This window comes from Rhincodon typus, chromosome 1 (assembly GCF_021869965.1).
Source record: "Rhincodon typus isolate 14 chromosome 1, sRhiTyp1.1, whole genome shotgun sequence".
In the NCBI taxonomy this organism is placed as follows: Eukaryota; Metazoa; Chordata; class Chondrichthyes; order Orectolobiformes; family Rhincodontidae; genus Rhincodon; species Rhincodon typus.
The window spans coordinates 127,045,913-127,066,261 of record NC_063332.1 but is presented as its reverse complement, the minus strand read 5'-3'; the positions used below and the strand labels follow the sequence as shown (position 1 = coordinate 127,066,261).

Here is a 20,349-nt window from a genome sequence, read left to right as displayed (position 1 = left end):
GCATGGGCAGAAAAATGGCAGATGGAGTTTAATTCGGACAAAAGTGAGGTGCTGCATTTTGGAAGGTCAAGTACAGGTGGAAATTATACAGTGAATGGCAGAACCCCTAGGAATGTTGATATGAAGAGGGATCTGGGTGTGTAGGTCCACAGATCACTGAAGGTGGCAGCACAGGTAGATAAGGCAAGGCATGCTTACCTTCATTGGAAGGGGCATTGAGTACAAGGATAGACAAGTTATGCAGCAGCTTTATAGAGCTTTAGTTAGGACACACTTAGAATATAGCGCACAGTCTGGTTACCATACTATCAGAAGGATGTGGATGCTTTGGAGAGGTACAGAAAAGGTTTACTAGGATGTTGCCTGGTATGGTGGATTTTAGCTATGAAGAAAAGGTGGATAGACTGGGTTTGTTTTCACTGGAATGCAGGAGGTTGAGAAGTGACCTGATAAAAGTTTATAAGATTGTGAATAGCATGGATAGAGTGGAAAGTATGAGGCTTTTCCCAAGGTGGAGGAGTTAATTACTAGGGGACACAGGTTTAAGGTGTGAGGGGGGAAGTTTAAAAGAGATGTATGAGGCAAGGTTTTCACACAAAAGGTGGTGAGTGCCTGAAATGAGCTGCCAGAGAAGGTGGTGGAAGCAGACACAATAACAGCATTCAAAAAGCACCTGGACAAATACATGAATAGGAAAGGAATAGAGGAATACGGATCCTGTTAGAGAAGACAGTTTTAACATGAAAGGACAAAATGTATTGGTGCAGACTTGGAGGGCCGAAGGGACTGTTTCTGTGCTGTATTGTTCCTTGTTCTTTGAGTACACCATTCTACATCTCTGAAGCCTGTTGCAGGAATCAAATCCTTGATATTTCAAATGTATCTACCATCTTATTAATTTCAGTTATTTTGGCTCCATAACTCTATGGGGTAGTGAATTCCTGACATCCACTACTGTCTTAGAGAAGAAATTCCCTCATGTCTCAGTTTTAAATGAATGTCCCTTTATTCTGTAACTATTGTTGAGAAGTTGGGTAGAGTACTTGTGGATTGGGAGGCAGGAAGTTAGAATGTGGTGTTTGTAAAATGCTATGGGGGAAAGCATTGTGTGATCCCTTTAAAAGATCATCTGCTTTTTCTGTGCTTAGAGATTTAAAATGGATATCTGTGAGCAGCAGCTTGAAAGTTTTTTGAAATATTTGCATTGAAAGGCCGTACAGTTAGCAGGCCAAGCAGCAGTTTTTACCAAGAAAACAGGCTTTTGAATTTAGCAAATCAATTTGATCTAGGCACTTAGATACCAAAAACCTATTAAAAATTAGGTCTGATGGTTTTGACAACATAGGACCAATCCTATTGTAAAAAATATTGATATGTCATCAAAGGTATAAAATGTGGGCATTTGGACAAAGCCCAAAGCTAGCTGCCATCTGCCGGAGCTAACGGCCCTCAGCTTTCAAGAGAGAATCGCTGGCTCTCACAGCCTCCTCTATGTCTTAGAGAAATCACAATTCAAATAATAATGGTACCAATGGCACAACTAGTTAATATTCCTGACAGAAGAATTGATGGAGAAGGTACAGAACATTCCGAAAGGCACATAACCTGGCTCTAATTTCGAGAGACTAATTTTTTTTATATATAAGAGGGACTTGTATTTATTGGAATGGCATACCATTAGAATCTTGCTTTATTTGGGAATAGTTAGTAGTTGGAAGAGATTTATTTGGTTTCTTAATAGTTGAGTTAATTTGTTCATTGTTAGAGTTAGATAAATAAATTGTTACTTGTTGATTTTAAACCAAGTATCAGGGATTTGTTTTATTTAACCACTAGAAGTTGCTGAAAGGCAGGTTACATCACTTTTCACACTCCTCTTTGGGTGTTTTGGTGTTAGTTCTCAGAGGATAGTCAACCTCCACTTTGTAACATTATCTCCCCTAGTTCAAGATTTCCTCACAATTGGAAACATCTACTCTGCCAAGAATCTTGGTATATTTCAATAGAGCACCCCTCATTCTTGTAAACTTCCATGAATAAAATTTTAGCCTATTTAACTATTCTCAAGTCAACCCCTTCATCTCAGGAATTAGATTATTGAATCTCTTTCAAACTGCCTCTAATACCAGTATGTCCAGTTTTTTTAAAAGTATAGGTCCAAAACTGTACACAGTACTCCAGGTGCAGCCTTACCAACACCCTGTAATGTTGTAACTAGACTTCCCTAGTTTTAAACTCCTTAATAATAAAGGCCAAAGTTCCATGTGCCTTTTTAATTATTTGCTGTAACTTAATCAATCCTTAATCCTCAATCATTCATTCTGTAAAATGTGTTCTCTCACCTGAATCCATTTGTAATGGTATTCCCCATTTTGGGATTACCTCTCTGCCATTATTCAAGCAACATTTGTTGCTGAATAGTCTCAGGAGAGATAGGCTTCCATTCACCCAGTAAGTTGGTCGATAATAACCAAACAATATGTTTATTCCCAACTTGGTAGGAGGGGCCCTTTAACAACAATTTCCAACTGTCCCCACTGTCTGTTTGGATTGGGCTGGTGTAACCTGCAAACATTGACTAGTCATCCTGTTATGTTGGGCACATACTAGGCAATACTGAAAGTGTTTTGCTATGTCTCTTACCAGCACCAGCATCTGCTCCATCCTCTCCAGCATGGCTCCCCACCTACAGTGTACATTTCCATGTATAGTTTGTGAGGTGATGCTGAGTACGGTGTGGTGCTACCACCCTTTCTTCTCTTTCCCAGATGTCATCAGCACTTTTTACAAATCCTTGTTCTTCCAATCACATATCTCTTCCTCTTCCTTATCCCTGTGTGAATGTAACATGTACATTTTCTCCAAACCAATTATTGCTGCTTCTACCTGACTGCCTTCTTAGTTATGTCATCTGCCCATCGACTGCCTAATTGAATGGGATCCGATCCCTTCTGATGTGCTTTCATCTTTCTCACTGCTGTCTCTAGTGGTAGTTTAACAGTTTGCCAAATTCCTGAATTACTCTGTCATTCTGTGTCTGCTCTCCTCCTGAGGTGATGTGCCCTTTCAATTCAATTGTGTAAATCGTGTAAAATCCCAAAAACTTATCTACTGTCTATATAAATATTAGTATGTTGAGTGCAGTCTCACATTATATATTAATCTGCACTCAACATTTCAATTTGTTTTCAAAGGTCCTATTTCTTCTCTCCAACACATCTAAAGATATGAGTGAACACTATCTATCTGAGATGATATTGTCCACTACAGATTACCTCAATAACATTCTTGAACAGACATTGGTGCCAATTCTTATTTACCAGCACTTAGACACAAATCAAGTCAAATAAACTTTAAAAGATCCTACAGCTCCCTTTTTCTTAAACTCGAAACAAAGTACATTAACCAATTCAAATAAAAACTGAAAGAACTGCAGATGCTTAAATCAGGAACAAAAACAGAAGTTGCTGGAAAAGCTCAGCAGGTCTGACAGCATCTGTGAAGAAAAATCAGAGTTAATGTTTCGGATCAAGTGACCCTTCCTCAGAACAGATGCTGCCAGACCTACTGAGCTTTTCCAACAACTTCTGTTTTTGTTGCAATAACCATTTCTACCTTCTCATGAGACTTAGAAATATCCTTACAATATCTTTACCAACAGAAATGAAACAAACATATTTGATCTCCAGCACTAACATCTTTGAACATTTTCATCCTTTACTTTCAGGCCTTTGAACATTTCACAATTCCAGATTGCAGAATAAGAGATTTTCCTGTTCCCAAAGAGCTGCATGATAGTGATAGTGCAACAATCTCCCTTCTGTAAAATTCCACGTGCAGTTTCTTATCATGAGGAAGTGTCATATGTGTTTCAAAGGACTTACACACTCATATATATGCGCGCGCGCACACATCTTTCCAACACATATACACACACAAAAACCCTCCTCCCAAAACCCACCTCCACACACAAACACCCCCCCAAACCACGTACACACGCACACACAAACCCTGCCAAACTACATGCCCGTGCACACACAAACACCTTGCTCAACCATACATACACACGCCTGCGCAAACCACCCCCCCAACCACACACATGCTCAGACAAACGCCCCGCCCATACACGTCAGTTGAACACAGTCATATCCAACAGTGGAACAGCTGCTTACCCTAGTTTATTATAATGAATACGAAGCAAGTGCACAAAATTTCTAAAGGTATGATACATGATTAATGGTCAGAAGTCACATGACACCAGGTTACAGTCCAACAGGTTTATTTAAAACCACAAGCTTTCAAAGACTTTACATGACAAAGGGCAGTGCTTTGAAAGCTTGTGATTTCACTTAAACCTGTTGGACTATAACTTGGTGTTGTGTGACTTCTGACTTTGTCCATCCCAGTCCAAAACCAGCACCTCCACATCATGATTAATAGTGTTCTGATTAATTTGTAGCCTTCATGTGGGGTAGTGAGCTGTCTTCTTGAACAGCTGCAGACTGCACATACGTCCACAGTGCTGTTAAAGAGGGAGTTCCAGGATCTTAACCGAAGTTACTGGAAAAGCCCAGCAGGTCTGGCAGCATCTGTGAAGAAAAATCGGAGTTAACGTTTGGGTCTGGTGACCTTCCCTCAGAACTGATGGTAGCTTGGAAAATATTGCTTTATATGCAGAAGATTCGGTGGGGGTAGGGGGTAAGAGGTGAATGATAGGTGGGGATAAAGCTCAAAGAAGAGAGAAGAGCAGTTGGACAGACAAAGGAGTTGATAATGATCTGGCTAGGAGGGTGAATAGTTGTTAATGGGGACTGTTAGTGACTAATAATAGGTAGTGTCTAATGGCAGGCTATGTGGTAACAAGGCCTGGTGTGTGGTGTAGGGGACTGGGACATGGGAGAGTTCAGGCCATAAAATTATTGAACTCAGTATTGAGTCTGGAGGGCTGCAGGGTCCCCAAGCGGAAAATGAGGTGTTGTTCTTTCAGCTTGTGCTGAGCTTCACTAGAACACTGCAGCGAGCCAGAAGCAGAGATGTTGGTGAGGGTACTGGGTGGTGTGTTAAAGTGGCAGGTGACTGGAAGCTCAGGATCTTTTTTGCAAGCAGAACATAGATGTTCTACTGCGAAGCGGCCATCCAGTCACGCTTTGTTTCCCCAATGTAGAGGAGCCACCTTGTGAGCAGCGAATGCAGTAGACTAGAGTGCATGAGGTGCAGGTAAAATGCTGCTTCACCTGGAAGTTATGTTTGGGCCCTTGGATACTGAGGAGGGAGGAGGTAAATGGACAGGTGTTACACCTTCAGCGATTGTAGGGAAGGTGTCATGGGACTGTGGGGGAGTATTGGGAGTTAAGGAAGATTGGACCAGGGTGTCCTGGAGGGAACAGTCTCTGCGGAAAGCGGACAGGGGAGGGGAGGGGAGTATGTGTCTGGTGGTGGCATCAATTGGTGATTTTAAATTAGTTGTCAGTGTAATGATAGGCATGTAGACTGAGCAAAACAAAAGATTGGCAGATTAAATCAAACAGTATGTTTCTATGACTATTTACTGCAGAAAAAGTAGTGATTGATTCCAAACAGCCTGTGCTTGTAAAACTCAACAGTGCCCAGCATTAGGTATAATTCTGTGATTGGACAACATTTGCTAAATGAGCTTGTGTGCAAAGAATTACACAATTGAGTTTTGATGAATACAAGACAAAAAGCTTCAACAAAATGCATTGTTTTCAGTGTTGAGTGAAGTTGGTTCATCTGCATAAATGATGAATTATTAAATATGCTGTTGTATTTTTGAATTTATATTTGCACAGTGCCCGACCAATCAGCAGAGCTCTGGATCTTGGAGCTAACATAGTCGTAACTGGCAGATGCATCGACAGTGGCATTGCTCTGGGACCACTTATTCATTCTGTAAGGCACTCTACTTTATTATGGTTCCTAGCTTTTCACTGATCATGTATTATCATGTTAGATCATGCATTTCTCAATTGTGGTAAAGATAAATTGACAGAACATTTAAAGAAAATTTGTTTAATTAATCCATGAGCAGTGAGAGCATTTTGTACCATTTTAAAATTAACCATTAATTAATTAAACATGCAAACTTACAGATATAAAAATAGCAATCTAGTACATTGTTAATTGAAGTGCTGCTGATCTAAACAAATCAATAATGTGAATTGGGGTGATATTTGCTACACTGTTAAGTGGTTGATGCAATGAGAAGGAGAAGCGTATTACAATATAGTACACAAGAAAACCACACTGATATAGAAAAATTAATGATATTTTAATTTTCTTCTATTCATCCGGTGCAGAAAAGGCCCTTTGGCCCATTGACCCTGCTAATTTAAATTAATTATCAATTTAAATAGTATATTTTCTGCCCAAATAAACTTCTAGCTTCAACCAAGCTTTCTGTCAAATGTTTTGGATCAGTTTCATGACGTATTTATGTAACACATCACCTATGATTAAGAAAGGTTCAAGCCCCACACCAAAGAAATGAGCACAAGCTTTATGTTGTTACTTCTGTGCAGTGTTGAGGAAGTGATAAGCTGTCAGGGGTGCCATCTTTTGAACTAGACATTAAAGCAAAGCGGTTTCTCTCTCTAAAACATCTCATGACACTATTGGAAAACAGCAGGGGAATCTTCCCAAGTAAATTGGCCAATTTGTTTCATACATTGGCTGACACCAAAAACAAAAGAGGGTGTTTATTCTTCACCTTGGTGTATATGGGACATCACTGCATGCAAATTGACTGCTGAATTTCCCATGTTACTAGTAATTCTTTATTAGCTGTAAAATAATTGAAAATATCCTCAGATTGAGAAGGATGGTATATAAATACAATTTTTTTCTTGTTTCATTCTTGCAATAATGAACTAATTATTGGGTTTGCTACTTTGGATTAGGTTATTACAGTTAAATTTAGTTTTTCAAGTGAAGTAAATAGGAAACTTAATATTGTTCCTTCTTTCTTACAATTATATAGCAACTTCCTTCAAAAACGTAGATGCAAACATTGGGTGAGAGCAGAAAGGAATTTGGCAGCAATAATAATAATCAGTGGCTTATCCTACTACATAAGTCCGGTATGAAAGAGCTTCACTGCCCTTGGAATTATGTGCCATTGCCTTCAGAAAAGGAGATAAAGAAGTGAGTGCAGAAGTTAGAATGGAAAATTTAAGAAGGAAAAGCTTTCCAAAATATGGGCTATTTTCAGAAAATTTATCTTGTTGAGGGAAGGGAAAGGTTTGCATTTGTTGCAGTGGTTTCTAATGTTAATTAAAGTATCCATTTGAATAATATACTTTTTAAAATTTTTTAAATTCTTCCTGCCAATGTGCACAAATTCAGATTTTCCCACTTTATACTCCAGCTGCCAATTTTTGTCCCACTCTCTTAATCTAAGTCCCTTTGCAGACTCTATGTCATAATCATATTACATGGAAAGAGACCCTTCGGTCCAACCAGTCCATGCCGACCATAATCCCAAACAAAACTAGTCCCACCTGTCTTTTAAATGTTGTAACTGTACCCGCATCCATCACTTCCTCTGGAAGTTCATTCCGCACATGAATCACTCCCTGAGTAAACAAAATAAAAGTCCCACTGTCTTTTTTTTTAACTTTCTCCACTTACCTTAAAAAATGCCCCCTAGTCTTGAAATCCCCCACCCTAGGTAAAAGACCCCTGCCATTCACCTTATCTAAACCCTTATCTGTATGTCTTCTTCACAACCTACTTTCTACCTTCTTTATGTCATCACTAAATTTAGTAACCATACTTTATGTCCCTTTGTCCAAGTCCTTGAGATAAATTGAGGCCTCAGCATTGATCCCTGTGGCACGTTAAATAACAGGTCAAATGTTGGTCATACAGAGTCCAGGCACATACGTTTTGACACAATTTATTCCAATTTAAACATCATATAACTTCAACACTTAATTACTTGTTCCTCACATATATAAAAACCAAATTCTAATCCAATTATGCCATTATTAACATACAACCATCACCTCTTCTCTAGTTGCATTTGGTCACAGGCGTCCCAGCCAGACCCTACAAATAACCTGGCTCTACACTCAGCACATCTTGCCAAATCAAACAATGGCCCATCTATTACCAGCTCTCATTTTCTGTGAGCTAACCAATCCTGTGTTCATTCTAACACGTTATCCCCTACACCATGATCTGTTATTTTACATAGTAACCATTGATGTGGTATCAAATGCTGTATGATCACAGCTGATAGTACTACTGGACAAGTTAAATCCCACTGTCTTGTTTTAATTTTCTTCCCTTTTTGTCTTCAGTTGTTTTCCTTTCTCTTTTTTCATTAGTGTTTCTTTTTCTTACTTTTCTAATTTTTTTTCTTTTTTTTCTTCAATTCAAATCTTTACATTTCTCTTTCTCATTCTTTCTCTAACCAAAGTATTTTTATGTTTCTTTCTAAATAATTTTCTTTTTCATTTCTAACTGTATCTTTGCATATTCTAGCTATGACACCTCAACTTCAGTTTTCTATTCAAATTCAAAATTGCTTTCAGTATCTCCTACTTACAACATTGTGCTTTTAGTCCTATCTTCAGTTTATTTGCTAACTTCCTCAGTTTAGTCTTATCCAAAGATTTCAAATAATCCACTGCTATGTCATCTACAACCAGGACTCTTAGCAACGCCCAAAACCATTTTACGAATCATATCATGCAGTAGACTTTACCACAATGTTCAACACCTCTGTACCCAATTGTTTACAAGAGGCACAGACAATCTTTATTCAATACCTTCAAATCCCAGTCAGCAGCCTCCATATAAAATCGTAGAATGCCTACTGGCAGCAGTCCATTCAGCCCATTGAGTCCACTCCGACCCTCTGAAGAGCATCTCACCCAGACCCACTTCCTAGCCTGCTTCTGTAACCCGACATTCCCTGTGACTAATCCACCTCGCCTGCACATCCCTGGACACTACAGGCAAATTGGCATGGCTAATCCACCTAACCTGCACATCTTTGGACTGAGGGAGGAAACCCATACAGACACATTGCGAGAATATGTAAACCCCAGAATGGAATTGAACCTGGGTCCGTGGCACTGTAAGGTGGCATAACTAACCACTGAGCCACTGAGCTAGATCCCAGAATGAATTCTGGTCTGATAGATCATTTTAGTTCAACTAACATTAATGACATTCACTGAAACATTGCCACGCGAGGTTCCAGAATTTCTTTAACCGCAAAACTAGTTGATGAGGGTTGTGGATGTGGTTTACTTGGACTTTCAGGAAGCTTTCAATAAGGTCCTACATAAGAGATTAACATGTGCATAGATTGGGAGTAATACACAGGCGTGGATAGCGAAGTGGTTGACGAACAGGAAACAAGTACCGCACATACGTTTTGAGATCAGTCCTTAGACGACAACTACTCACAATATATATTGATTTGGATGAGGGAACTAAATGTAATATCTCCAAGTTTGCAGATGACACAAAGCTGGGTATGAGGGTGAACTGTAAGGATGATATGGAGATGCTTCAGTGATTTGGAGAGGTTGAGTGGGTGGGCAAGTGCATGACAGATGAAGAATAATGTGAATAAATGTGAAGTTATCCACTTTGGTAGCAAAAACAAGAAGGCAGATTATTATCTGAATAGTGATAGTTGGGTAAAGGGAAGTTACACCTGAGATCTGGGTATGCTTGCACTAGTTACTGGAAGTTACAAGCATTCACTCCCTCCACCACCGACACTCAGTAGCAGCAGTGTTTACTATCTACAAGATGCACTACAGAAATTCACTAAAGATCCTCAGACAGGACCTTCCAAACCCACGACCACTTCCATCTAGAAGGACAAGGGCAGCAGACATATGAGAACACCACCACCTCCAAGTTCCCCTCCAAATCACTCACCATCCTGACTTGGAAATATATCGCCGTTCCTTCAAAATCGTGGAATTCCCTCCCTGATAGCATTGTGGGTCAACCCACAGAAGGAGGACTGCAGTGGTTCAAGAAGGTAGCTCACCACCATCTTCTCAAGGGCAACTAGGGATGGGCAAGAAATGCTGGCCAGCCAGTGACACCCACATCCCACAAATGAATAGAAAAAAAAGTAAACATGCAGGTGCAGTAGGCAGTGAAGAAAGCAAATGATATATTGGGCTTCACTGTAGGAGAATTCGAGTGCAGGAGTTGGGGTGTCTAGTTGCAATTGTACAGGGCCTTGGTGAGACTGGGGTAGTGTGTGCAGTTTTAGTGTCCCTATTTAAGTAAAGATGATCTGGCTATGGGCACAGTGTAATGAAGGTTTACTTTATAGTCATTTAGAGACAAAAATTGATTGGAGATAGTCCCATGGTTTTGTGCGAGGAAAATCGTGTCTCACAAACTTGACTGAGTTTTTGACGAAATTACCAAAAAGATTGATGATAGCAGAGAATAGAGATTGTTTATTTGGATTTTAGTAAAGCCTTTGACAAGGTTCTGCCTGGTAGACTAATTAGTAAAGTTAGCTCACCTGGGATTCAGGGTAAGCTTGCCAATTGGATACATAATTGGCTTAAAGACAGAAAACAAAGAGTAATGGTGGAGAGTTGTTTTTTGGACTGGAGGCCTGTGACCAGAGGTGTTCCTTAGGGATTGGTTCAGGATCCTCTTTTGTTTGTCATTTATACAAATGGTTTGGATGAGAATATAGAAGGCATGGTTAGTAAGTTTGTGGACGACACCAAAATTGGTGGCATAGTAGTCAAGGAAGAAGGTTTTCTAAGATTACAGAGGGATCTTGATCGAATGTGTCAATGGGCTGAAAAATGGCAGATTGTGTTCAATCTGGATAAATGTGAGGTCTTGCATTTTGGTACAACAAACGAGGGTAGGGCTTATACAGTTAAAGGTAGATCCTTGGATAGTGTTGTAGAACATAGGAACCTTAGGAGTACAGGTTCAAAGTTTGTGTCACATATAGGCAGGATAGTTAAAAAGGCGTTTGGGAGGCTTTCCTTCATTGCTCAGTCCTTTGAGTATAGGAATTGGAAAGTCATGTTGAGATTGTACAGGACATTAGTGAGGCCTCTTCTGGAATACTGTGTCCAGTTCTGGTCACCCAGGTATAGGAAGGATATTATCAAGCTGGAGAGGGTTCAGAAGAGATTTACCAGGATGTTGCTGGGTATGAAAGGTTTGAGTATAAAGAAAGGCTGGATAGGCTGGGACTTGTTCCACTGGAGCGTAGGAGGTGACCTGATAGAAGTTTATAAAATAATGAGAGGTATAGATAGAGTTAATGGTAATTGCCCTTTCTATAAAATGGAGGATTTCAAAACTAGGGGACACATTTTTAAGGTGAGAGGAGAGAGATTTAAAAAAAGATGCAAGAGGCAATTTTTTTACATGGAGGGTGGTTCTAGTGTGGAATGAACTTGCTGAGGAAATGGTGGATGCAGATACAATTACAACTTTTAAAAGACATTTGGATAGATACTTGAATAGGAAGGTTTGGAGAGATATGGGCCAGGAGCAGGCAGGTGGAATAGTTCAGTTTGGGATTATGTTCAGCATGGACTGATTGGACTGAACAGTCTGTTTCTGTGCTGTATGACTCTATGACTGTATGATCAGGCTGTTTTCTGGGATGGTAGGACAACATATGAGGAGAGACTGGATCAGTTAGGACTATGTTCACTGGAGTTTAAAAGAATGGGTTGGGGTCACATAGAAACTTATAAAAGTCTAACAAGATTAGACAGGGTAAGTATGGAAAGGATGTTCTTGATGACCAGGGAGTCTAGGCCAGGGTTTACAGTCTAAGGATATGCTGAGAGGCCATTTATTGAGTCATAGAGGTCTATAGCACAGGTCAATGTCCTTCTGCCCATTGCATCCACACTGGTGAAAAACAACCACCCAGCTATTCTAATCCCATTTTCCAGCACTTGGTCCATAGCCTTGCATGCCTTGGCATTGCAAGTGCATATCTAAATGCTTCTTAAATGTTATGAGGGTTTCTGCCTCTACCTCCCTTACAGGCAGTCCGAATTCCAGATTCCCACTGCTGTCTTGGTAAAAATAGTATTTCCTCACATATCCCCTAAACCTTCTGCCCCTTCCCTTACATCTATACCCCCTGGTCATTGATCCCTCCATCAACAGGAAAAGTTTCTTACTGTCTACCCTATCTATGCCCCTCATAATTTTGCATATCTCAAGCATGTCCCCTCTCAATCACCTCCGCTCTAAGTAAAACAACCCCAAGTCTGTTAATTTCGCTTCATAACTGAAACTATCCAGCCCAGACAGCATCCTGGTAAATCTCCTCAGCATCCTCTCCTGTGCTATCACATTCCTCCTCACTAATGTACTGTACAATCTCAACATGACTTTCCAATTCCAATACTGTAGCTGTAGCCTTAACAACAACGATTCCAGCATAATCTCTCCCTGCTCTTAAACTCTATGCCGATAAATGGAAGTGTGTACTGTATGCCTTCGTAACCACTTTATCCACCTGTCGTGATACCTTGAGGACTGAGATGAGGAGAAATTTCTTTAGTCAGAGACTGGTGAGCCTGTGGAATTCCCTGCCACAGGAAGCAATTGAGGTCAAAATATTAAATGTTTTCATGAAGAAATTGGATATTGTACTTATTGCTAAAAGGATCTAAAATATGTGGAACTAGGTATTGAGTTGGATGATCAGACATGATGATATTGAATGATAGAGCAAGCTCACAGGGCCAAATGCACTACTCCTGTTATTTTTGCGTTTTCTATAAAATAAAGTTTCAACCTATTGCCTTACACCATCACTTTACAGTGTTCCAAATCCAGAGAAATTACACCTTTGATTGTATCAAATCTCTAAGTTTGCCTTAACTTAATTCTCTGTCATTTTTGACTGTGTGTAGTCTTCTTACGTGACCACTCGCACAAAAGTCAGAGCTTAGACTTTCTTGGCTATGAATCATCTGCAGAATTCTCACCAAAGACTCCTGCCTAGATTTTGCCTAAACTACTAAACTACACTTGAGTCTTGAGGTAACTTAGACCCTCAATTGCTCTGAAAAAAATATCCTTTCTAGGAGATAATATAATTGTTTCTGACTCCCATCAATTCTCTTCAAAACTACTCGAAAAATTCTCAATGTTTTACAAACGCAAATCAATTATTGATACATCAGATTGAAAACAAGTTAATGGCCTTCAATGTTTACTCTACCTGTCGTAAGCTATCCAAGTATAAACATTATCCACTAAGATTCCAGGGGTTCCTACTCCCTGATGTGTGCTGAATTAGGTTATTCCTTTGGAAGGTCTGTCTGACCTATTTATTTTTTAAGAACACCTAACAAAAGTAATCAACACCTATATGCCATTATTCCAAAAGATCCAAACTGTAAAATGATATTTTAAAATAATTTCTCCCCTTCGTTTAGATAATTTTTGCTGCCCAATCATTTGACCTAGTACTTACCTCTGCAAAAATATACGCTTATTCTTTCGATTTGAAGCTATTGCTACAAAATGCAAGAATATGAAACATGAAATATGCAATTACATCCTTTCTATAAATAAAATGGTAACCAGAACTTCACAGAGTTCTGTAGCTGTGGATAACTAGTGTTTTATTGAATTCTAGCATAACCTCCCTGCTGGTAATCTGCAGGTTGATCTTGACCAATATTTATCCCCCAACCATTGCTAAAACATCATTAAAAAGATATCTGGTCATTATCAAATTGGTGTTTCTAGGAGCTTGCTATGCAAAATTAACTGCTGTGTTTCCAACATTACAACAGTGATTGCAGTTCAAAAAATATTTAATTGGTTGTAAAGTTCTTTGAGACATCTTGAACTTGTGAAAGCTCCTTTTTCTTTGAGTGTTAATTTTGATTAGTGGGCTGACATTTACTAGCACAAAGATCCATATGGTTCTGTGTTCATCTTGTTCTGGATTTGCCCCCTTTCTCCACTAGCTTTCGTTTTTAATCTCTTATAACAACTTCCTGCCTAAAGGACTCACAAATTCTTGTCTGGCTGTTGTTCTATTGTAATCTGCAATGATTAATATTACTTCCAGCTATCCATTATAGTGATTAGCATAGCTTGCATATATCCAGTGCACATTTCCCTTAATTTATAGATAGATCAAACTTCCCACGTGTGTTTTAGATCAGTAGAGATTGGTGACAGCATATAAATCTTTGCAATGAAAGGCGATCACAAACAGCAGTTTCAGGAAAGAAAGAAACTGATTATATGCTTTACTCAGTCCATACAGCAAGCTTCAGTGTTCAGGATAGAACAACAGATCAAAGAAACAGGAGACTTCAAGGAAGTTGAAGCTTTGGGGTATCAGCTGTAAACACCAGTCTTGCTTCCTGCTGGCAATCTATTTGACTTGTGCTAAGAAATGAAACAGAATGCATGGCTTCCCTAACAATATACCTAATTACTGTTCTCTCCTTTTTCTGATCATTGGTTGATAATTGCCATCTGTTATAGCTGAGATTTCTGTAAAGAAATTATGCCAGCAATTGTTTAGATTTACTGTATGAAGCATCTTTCATATTCTCATTCTAAGAGCCATCAGGCACATGAGAATTATTTCCATTATGAAGGACCACTTTTTTTGTGGTGTACACCCAATGCTTTAACTTCTTGCTTAAAATTGTTCAGCTTTCTCAAGACTACAGAAAATTTCTAGGAAGTTGTAAACACAATACTACTGCAGAGGTCTGAACTAATGTTCTTCATTGATTGTCTAAGGTTCCTGTATATTTGCACCAAGTCTGCAATACCAGCTCGCCAGCATCTTTCAAATTTCTGGACAATTAACTGAGAGGGAAGTTTAGGATTACTCAGCAGAATCCCACTTTGACTTACTGTCATTCTTTAAGGTGGTTGTGAACACAAGACCTCCCAGACATAACCTGATGCTTTTAAGTCCTTTAGACCCCAATACTGATTTCTTTCAATCTTTTTGTTCTGTTTAACTTAAAAGTAGAGAAGAGACATTGAAATTGAAACACTCTGCTCTGATTCCTGAAAGTTGAACTTTCAAGGTGACAAATCAAAGAAACTTATTTTGAATCTTTTGGGGAGGAAATTTGAAGATCTTCCCAATAGAGAACCAAAAGTGTGATTTTATTGTTGTTTAGCCTGTGCAATAAAACACTTGTAGAATCTGAGGCATAAATGTAGAAACTGCATATAATGTGTGTGTGCAACTGAATATCATAGATGCATGTTACAAAAAATTTTTTTTTGCATAAGCTGCAGTTTTTCAAAAACAGAAATATCTTGTTTGCTTTTAGTTCCTACCCTTGACCATTTTATGGGTTGAATTGAGTTAGAAATGTAAACTCCATATCTTCTACATTATGGTTTGCTCTAAAGTTGTTCTACACATACATTAACAAACCATCTTTCCATCAATTTATTTTGTTTTAACTGCTTAGTAGATGACATGTCCCTACATTTCTCTGTGTATGTGTGATTCATTAATCAAACCTTTAGATATACAGGGCAGAGTTTTCCCCACCCTGGAGTGTTGGGAGTAGAAGGAACCATTCAAGTTTGGGAGGAAATTGGAACGTCATAGCAGTGGTAGCAGGGGAAATGTACAAACTGGGGAATAGATACTGCTCTCTGCAGACAGGAAGGTGAGTTCCAGAGGTCGTGTTGCCTTCCTGATGCCAGGGTTAAGGACTTTTCCTCAGGGCTGGAGGAGAACTTGGAGTGGGGGTGAAGGGATCCAATTGTTGTCATCCATGTTGGTGCTAACAACGTTGATAGGACTGGAAAGAAGATCCTGCAGAAAGATTTTGAACATTTAAGAGCTAAACAAAATAAGCAGCACCTCCTAGGTAATAATCTCAGGATTTTTATCTGATCCACAAGCATACTGGTACAGGGTGAATTAAGTCAAGGAGTTAAACTTGTTGCTTAGAGATTGGTGTAGTAGGAATGGGTTTCAGTTCATGGAGCACTAACACCAGTACTGGGGTAGAAGTGAACAGTTCTGATTGGATGAGCTTCACTTGTATCATACTGGGACTAGTGTCCTGGTGAATCAAGTAACTAGAGCTGTAGAGAGCCTTTAAATTAGTTAAAATGGGGGTAAGGTTCAGGAGGGGGAATACATAGGCTTACAAAGCCAAAGGATACGGCAGCATTACAGGGCAACTGTTCTGATAATGATACCCAGAGTGGGACAGGAAACACAGAATGTACAAGCATAAAAAAGCAGCAAATAAGATCAAAGAGGGAAAAATTATAGAAAAGATAATATCAATGGCTTTTCACTTAAAAGTGCCTAGTATTCAGAACAAAATAAATGAATTAATGACACAAATGAGTTAATGGGTATGATCTTATAGCCATTATGGAGAAATGATTATAAGGAAATCAAAGCTGGGGCAGCACAGTGGTTAGCCTTAAGGTGCTAGGGACCCAGGTTCAATTCCAGCCTTAGACAGTCAACCAAGTCACAGTTTTCATGTTCTCCCCGTGTCTGTGTTGGTTTTCTCCTGGTGCTCCAGTCTCCTCCCACAGCCCGAGGATGTGTAGGTTAGGTGGATTGGCTTACTAAATTGCTCTGTAGTGTCTAGAGATGTGCAGGTTTAGGTGGATTACCCATAGTCTCAATTTCTCCATTCATTCGTCTTAAGTGAAATGTCTCATCCCTGGAACCATTCCTGTAAACCTCCTCCTGCGCACTCTCCAGTGCATTCACATCCATTCTATAGGGTGGATCCCAGAACTGTGCACGATACCCAAGCTGAGATCTAACCTGTGTTTTTGTGGGAAAGAATTCCACATGTTCACAACTTTCTGAGTGAAAAATTCTTCCTCATCTCAGTCCTGAATAGCTTATCCCTTATTCTTAGACTGTGACCCCTAGTTCTGGACTTCCCCAACATCAGGAACATTCTTCTCACATCTAGCCTGTCCAGTCCCATCAGGATTTTATATGTTTCTATGAAATCCCCCCTCATTCTTCTAAATTCCAGCAAGTACAAGCCCAGTCGATCCAGTCTTTCTTCATATGTCAGTCCTTCCATCCCGGGAATCAGTCTAGTGAACCTTCACTGAGCTCCCTCAACAGCGAGAATGTCCTTCCTCAGACTAGGGAATCAAAACTGCACACAGTACTCACCACGGCCCTGTATAACTGCAGCAAGCCATCCCTACTCCTATACTCATCCTCTCGCTATGAAGGACAGCATGCCATTAGCTTTCTTCACTGCCTGCTGCACCTCCATGCCAACCTTCAGCGACTGTTCCACCATTACACCCAGGTCTCGTTGCACCTCATCTTTTTCTAAATTGTCACCATTCAGATAATAATCTGCCTTCCTGTTTTTGCAATCAAATTGGATGACCTCATATTTATCCATGTTAGATTGTGTTTGCTAAGTATTTGCCCACTAAGCCAGCCTGTCCGAGTCACCCTACAGCCTTTTGGCACCCTCCTTACAGCACACACTGCCTCCCAGCTTAGTGTCGCCTGCAAATTTAGAGATATTGCATTCAGTTCTTTCATCCAAATCGTTAATGTATGTACAGCTGGGGTGCCAGCACTAAACCCTGCGGCAGCCCACTTGTCACTGCCTGCCACTTTGAAAAGGACCTGTTTATTCCAAATCTCTGCTTCCTGTCTGCCAACCAGTTCTCTATCCACATCAATTCATTACCTCTGATACCATGAGCTTTAATTTTCCTTACTAATCTCATGTGTGGAAACTTGTCAAATACCTTTTGAAAGTCCAGATACACGACATCTACTGATTCACCCTCAACCACTCTATTGGACATATCTTCAAAAAAATTCCAGAAAATTTGTCGAGCATGATTTTGTGAATTCAGGCTGACTTGGACGAATTTTGTCACCACTTTCCAAATGCTCAGTTATTACATTCTTAATAATTGACTCCAGCATGTTCCTCATCACTGATGTTGGGCTGACCGGCCTACAATTCCCCATTTTCTTGCTACCTCTTTTTTTAAGAAGTGAGTTTACATTAGCTACCCTCCAGTCCATTGGAACCCTTCTAGGCTCTACAGGATACTGGAAAACGATCACTAATACATCTGCTATTTCTAGGGCCACTTCCTTAAGTACTCTGGGATGCAGAGATCAGGCCCTAAGGACTTATTGGGTTTTAGTCCCATCAATTTCCCCAATACCGTTTCCTAATTAATAAGGATTTCCTTCAGTTCCTTCTTCATGCTTGACCTCCTGTCCCTTAGCATTTCTGAAAGATGACCTCCTTAATGAAGACAGATGCAAAGTATTTATTCAACCGGTCTGCTATTTCTTTGTTGTCCATTATGAATTCACCTGATTCTAACTGCAAGAGATCTACATTTGTCTTTGCCAGTCTTCTTCTCTTCACATATCTATAGAAGCTTCTGCAGTCAGTTTTTATGTTTTCCGCAACTTTCATTTTCTATTTTCCACTTCTGAATTAAACCCTTTCTCCTCCTCTGCTGAGTTTTTAATTTCTCCCAATCCACAGGTTTGCTGCTTTTTCTAGCCAATTTATATGCCTTTTCTTTTTCTTTACCACTACCCCCTGATTTCCTGTGTTAGACATGGGTGAGCCACTTTCCCTGTTTTACCCTTACACCAGATGGGGTTGTACAGTTGTTGAAGTTCATCCATGTGTTCTTTAAATGTCTGCAATTGCCTACCTATTGTCAACCCCTTAAGCATCCTTGGCCAGCTTATCCTAGCCGATGCATGCCTCATACCATCAAAGTTAGCTTTCTTTAAGTTCAGGACCCTAGTCTCAGATTTAATTGTATCACTGTCCATCTTAATGAAGCATTCTACCATATTATGTTCACTCTTCCCCAAAGGATCTCACACCACAAGGTTACTAATTAATCCTCTCTCATTACACACTACCCAGTCTAGGATGGCTTGCTCTCCTGTTGGGTCCTTAAAATATTGGTTGAGGAAACCATCCCTCATACATTCCAGGAAATCCTTCTCCTTCGCTGTGTTACCAGTTTGGTTAGTCCAATCAATATGTAGATTGAAGTCACCCATAACTGCTCTACCTTTACTGCATGCATCTCTAATTTCCCGTTTGGTACTATCCCCAACCTCACAACTACTGTTCAGTGGTCTGTACATAACTCCCACTAACACCTTTTTCCTCTGGTGTTCCGCAGCTCCGCCCATACAGATTCCACATCGTCCAGGCTAATGTCCTCTCTTACTTTGTGTTAATCATCGCCTTAACCTGCAGTGCCATCCCACCTCCCTTTCCCTTCTGTCTATCTTTCCTGAAAATTGAATAACCCTGGACGTTGAGTTCCCATCCTTGGTCACCCTGGAGCCAGGTCTCTGTGATCCCAATTACATCATATCCATTAACAACTGTTTGCACAGTTAATTCGTCCACCTTATTACAAATGCTCCTCGCATTGAGACACAGAGCCTTCCGGCTGTATTTTTTTGGCATTGAATCATGGTGTAATGTGACCCCTTTTGATTTTTGTTTGTGGTTTCTCTGCCTTCCACTTTCACTTTTTCCCTTACTGCCTTTTGTTTCTGTCCCCACTTTACTTCTGTCCAACTTCCTGCATTGGTTCCCATCCCCCTACCATATTAGATTAAACCTTCCCCAACAACGCGGGCAAACACTCCCCCCAGGACATTGGTTCCAGTCCTGCCCAGGCACAGACTGTCCGGTTTGTACTGGTCCCACCTCCACCAGAACTGGTTCCAATGTCCCAGCAAGTTGAATCCCTCCCTTTTGCACATCCTTCAAGCTACATATTCATCTTAGCTATCCTGCCATTCCTACTCTGACTGGCACGTGGCGCTGGTAGCAATCCTAAGATTACTATCTCTGAGGTACTACTTTTCAGTTTAATTCCTAATGCTGTAAATTCAGTTTGTCAGACCTCATCTCATTTTATACCTATGTTGTAGGTGCCCTACATGCACCAAAACAGCTGGCTGTTCACCCTTCCCTTCAAGAATGTCCTGCAGCTGTTCTGTGATGTCCTTGACCTTGCACCAAGGAGGCAACATACCATCCTGGACTCTCGTTTGCAGCCACAGAAACACCTATCTATTCCCCTTACAATTGAAGCCCCTATCACTATAATGTAAATATTTGTACCCATCCATTATCCGTTTTCAAATAAATTGAAAGTTGTTATCTTGACACCATATATCACTTGTTACAGAGATAGTAGGAACTGCCAATGCTGGAGAATCTGAGACAACAAGATGTAGAACTGAATGAACACAGCAGGCCAAGCAGCATCAGAGGAGCAGGAAAGCTGACGTTTCGGGTCTAGACCCTTCTTCAGAAA

At 40.1% G+C, this 20,349-nt stretch overlaps 1 protein-coding gene across 1 annotated transcript in view; it reads left to right on the top strand.

Annotated features, from left to right (window-relative positions):
* The window catches only part of lratb.1 (lecithin retinol acyltransferase b, tandem duplicate 1), a 143,515-nt gene that overhangs the window by 33,512 nt on the left and 89,654 nt on the right, over positions 1 to 20,349 (top strand). The window contains exon 6 of the mRNA XM_048595805.1: positions 5,811 to 5,910. Coding sequence (XP_048451762.1) covers positions 5,811 to 5,910 — 100 coding nt within the window. The remainder of the gene's footprint in view (positions 1 to 5,810; positions 5,911 to 20,349) is intronic.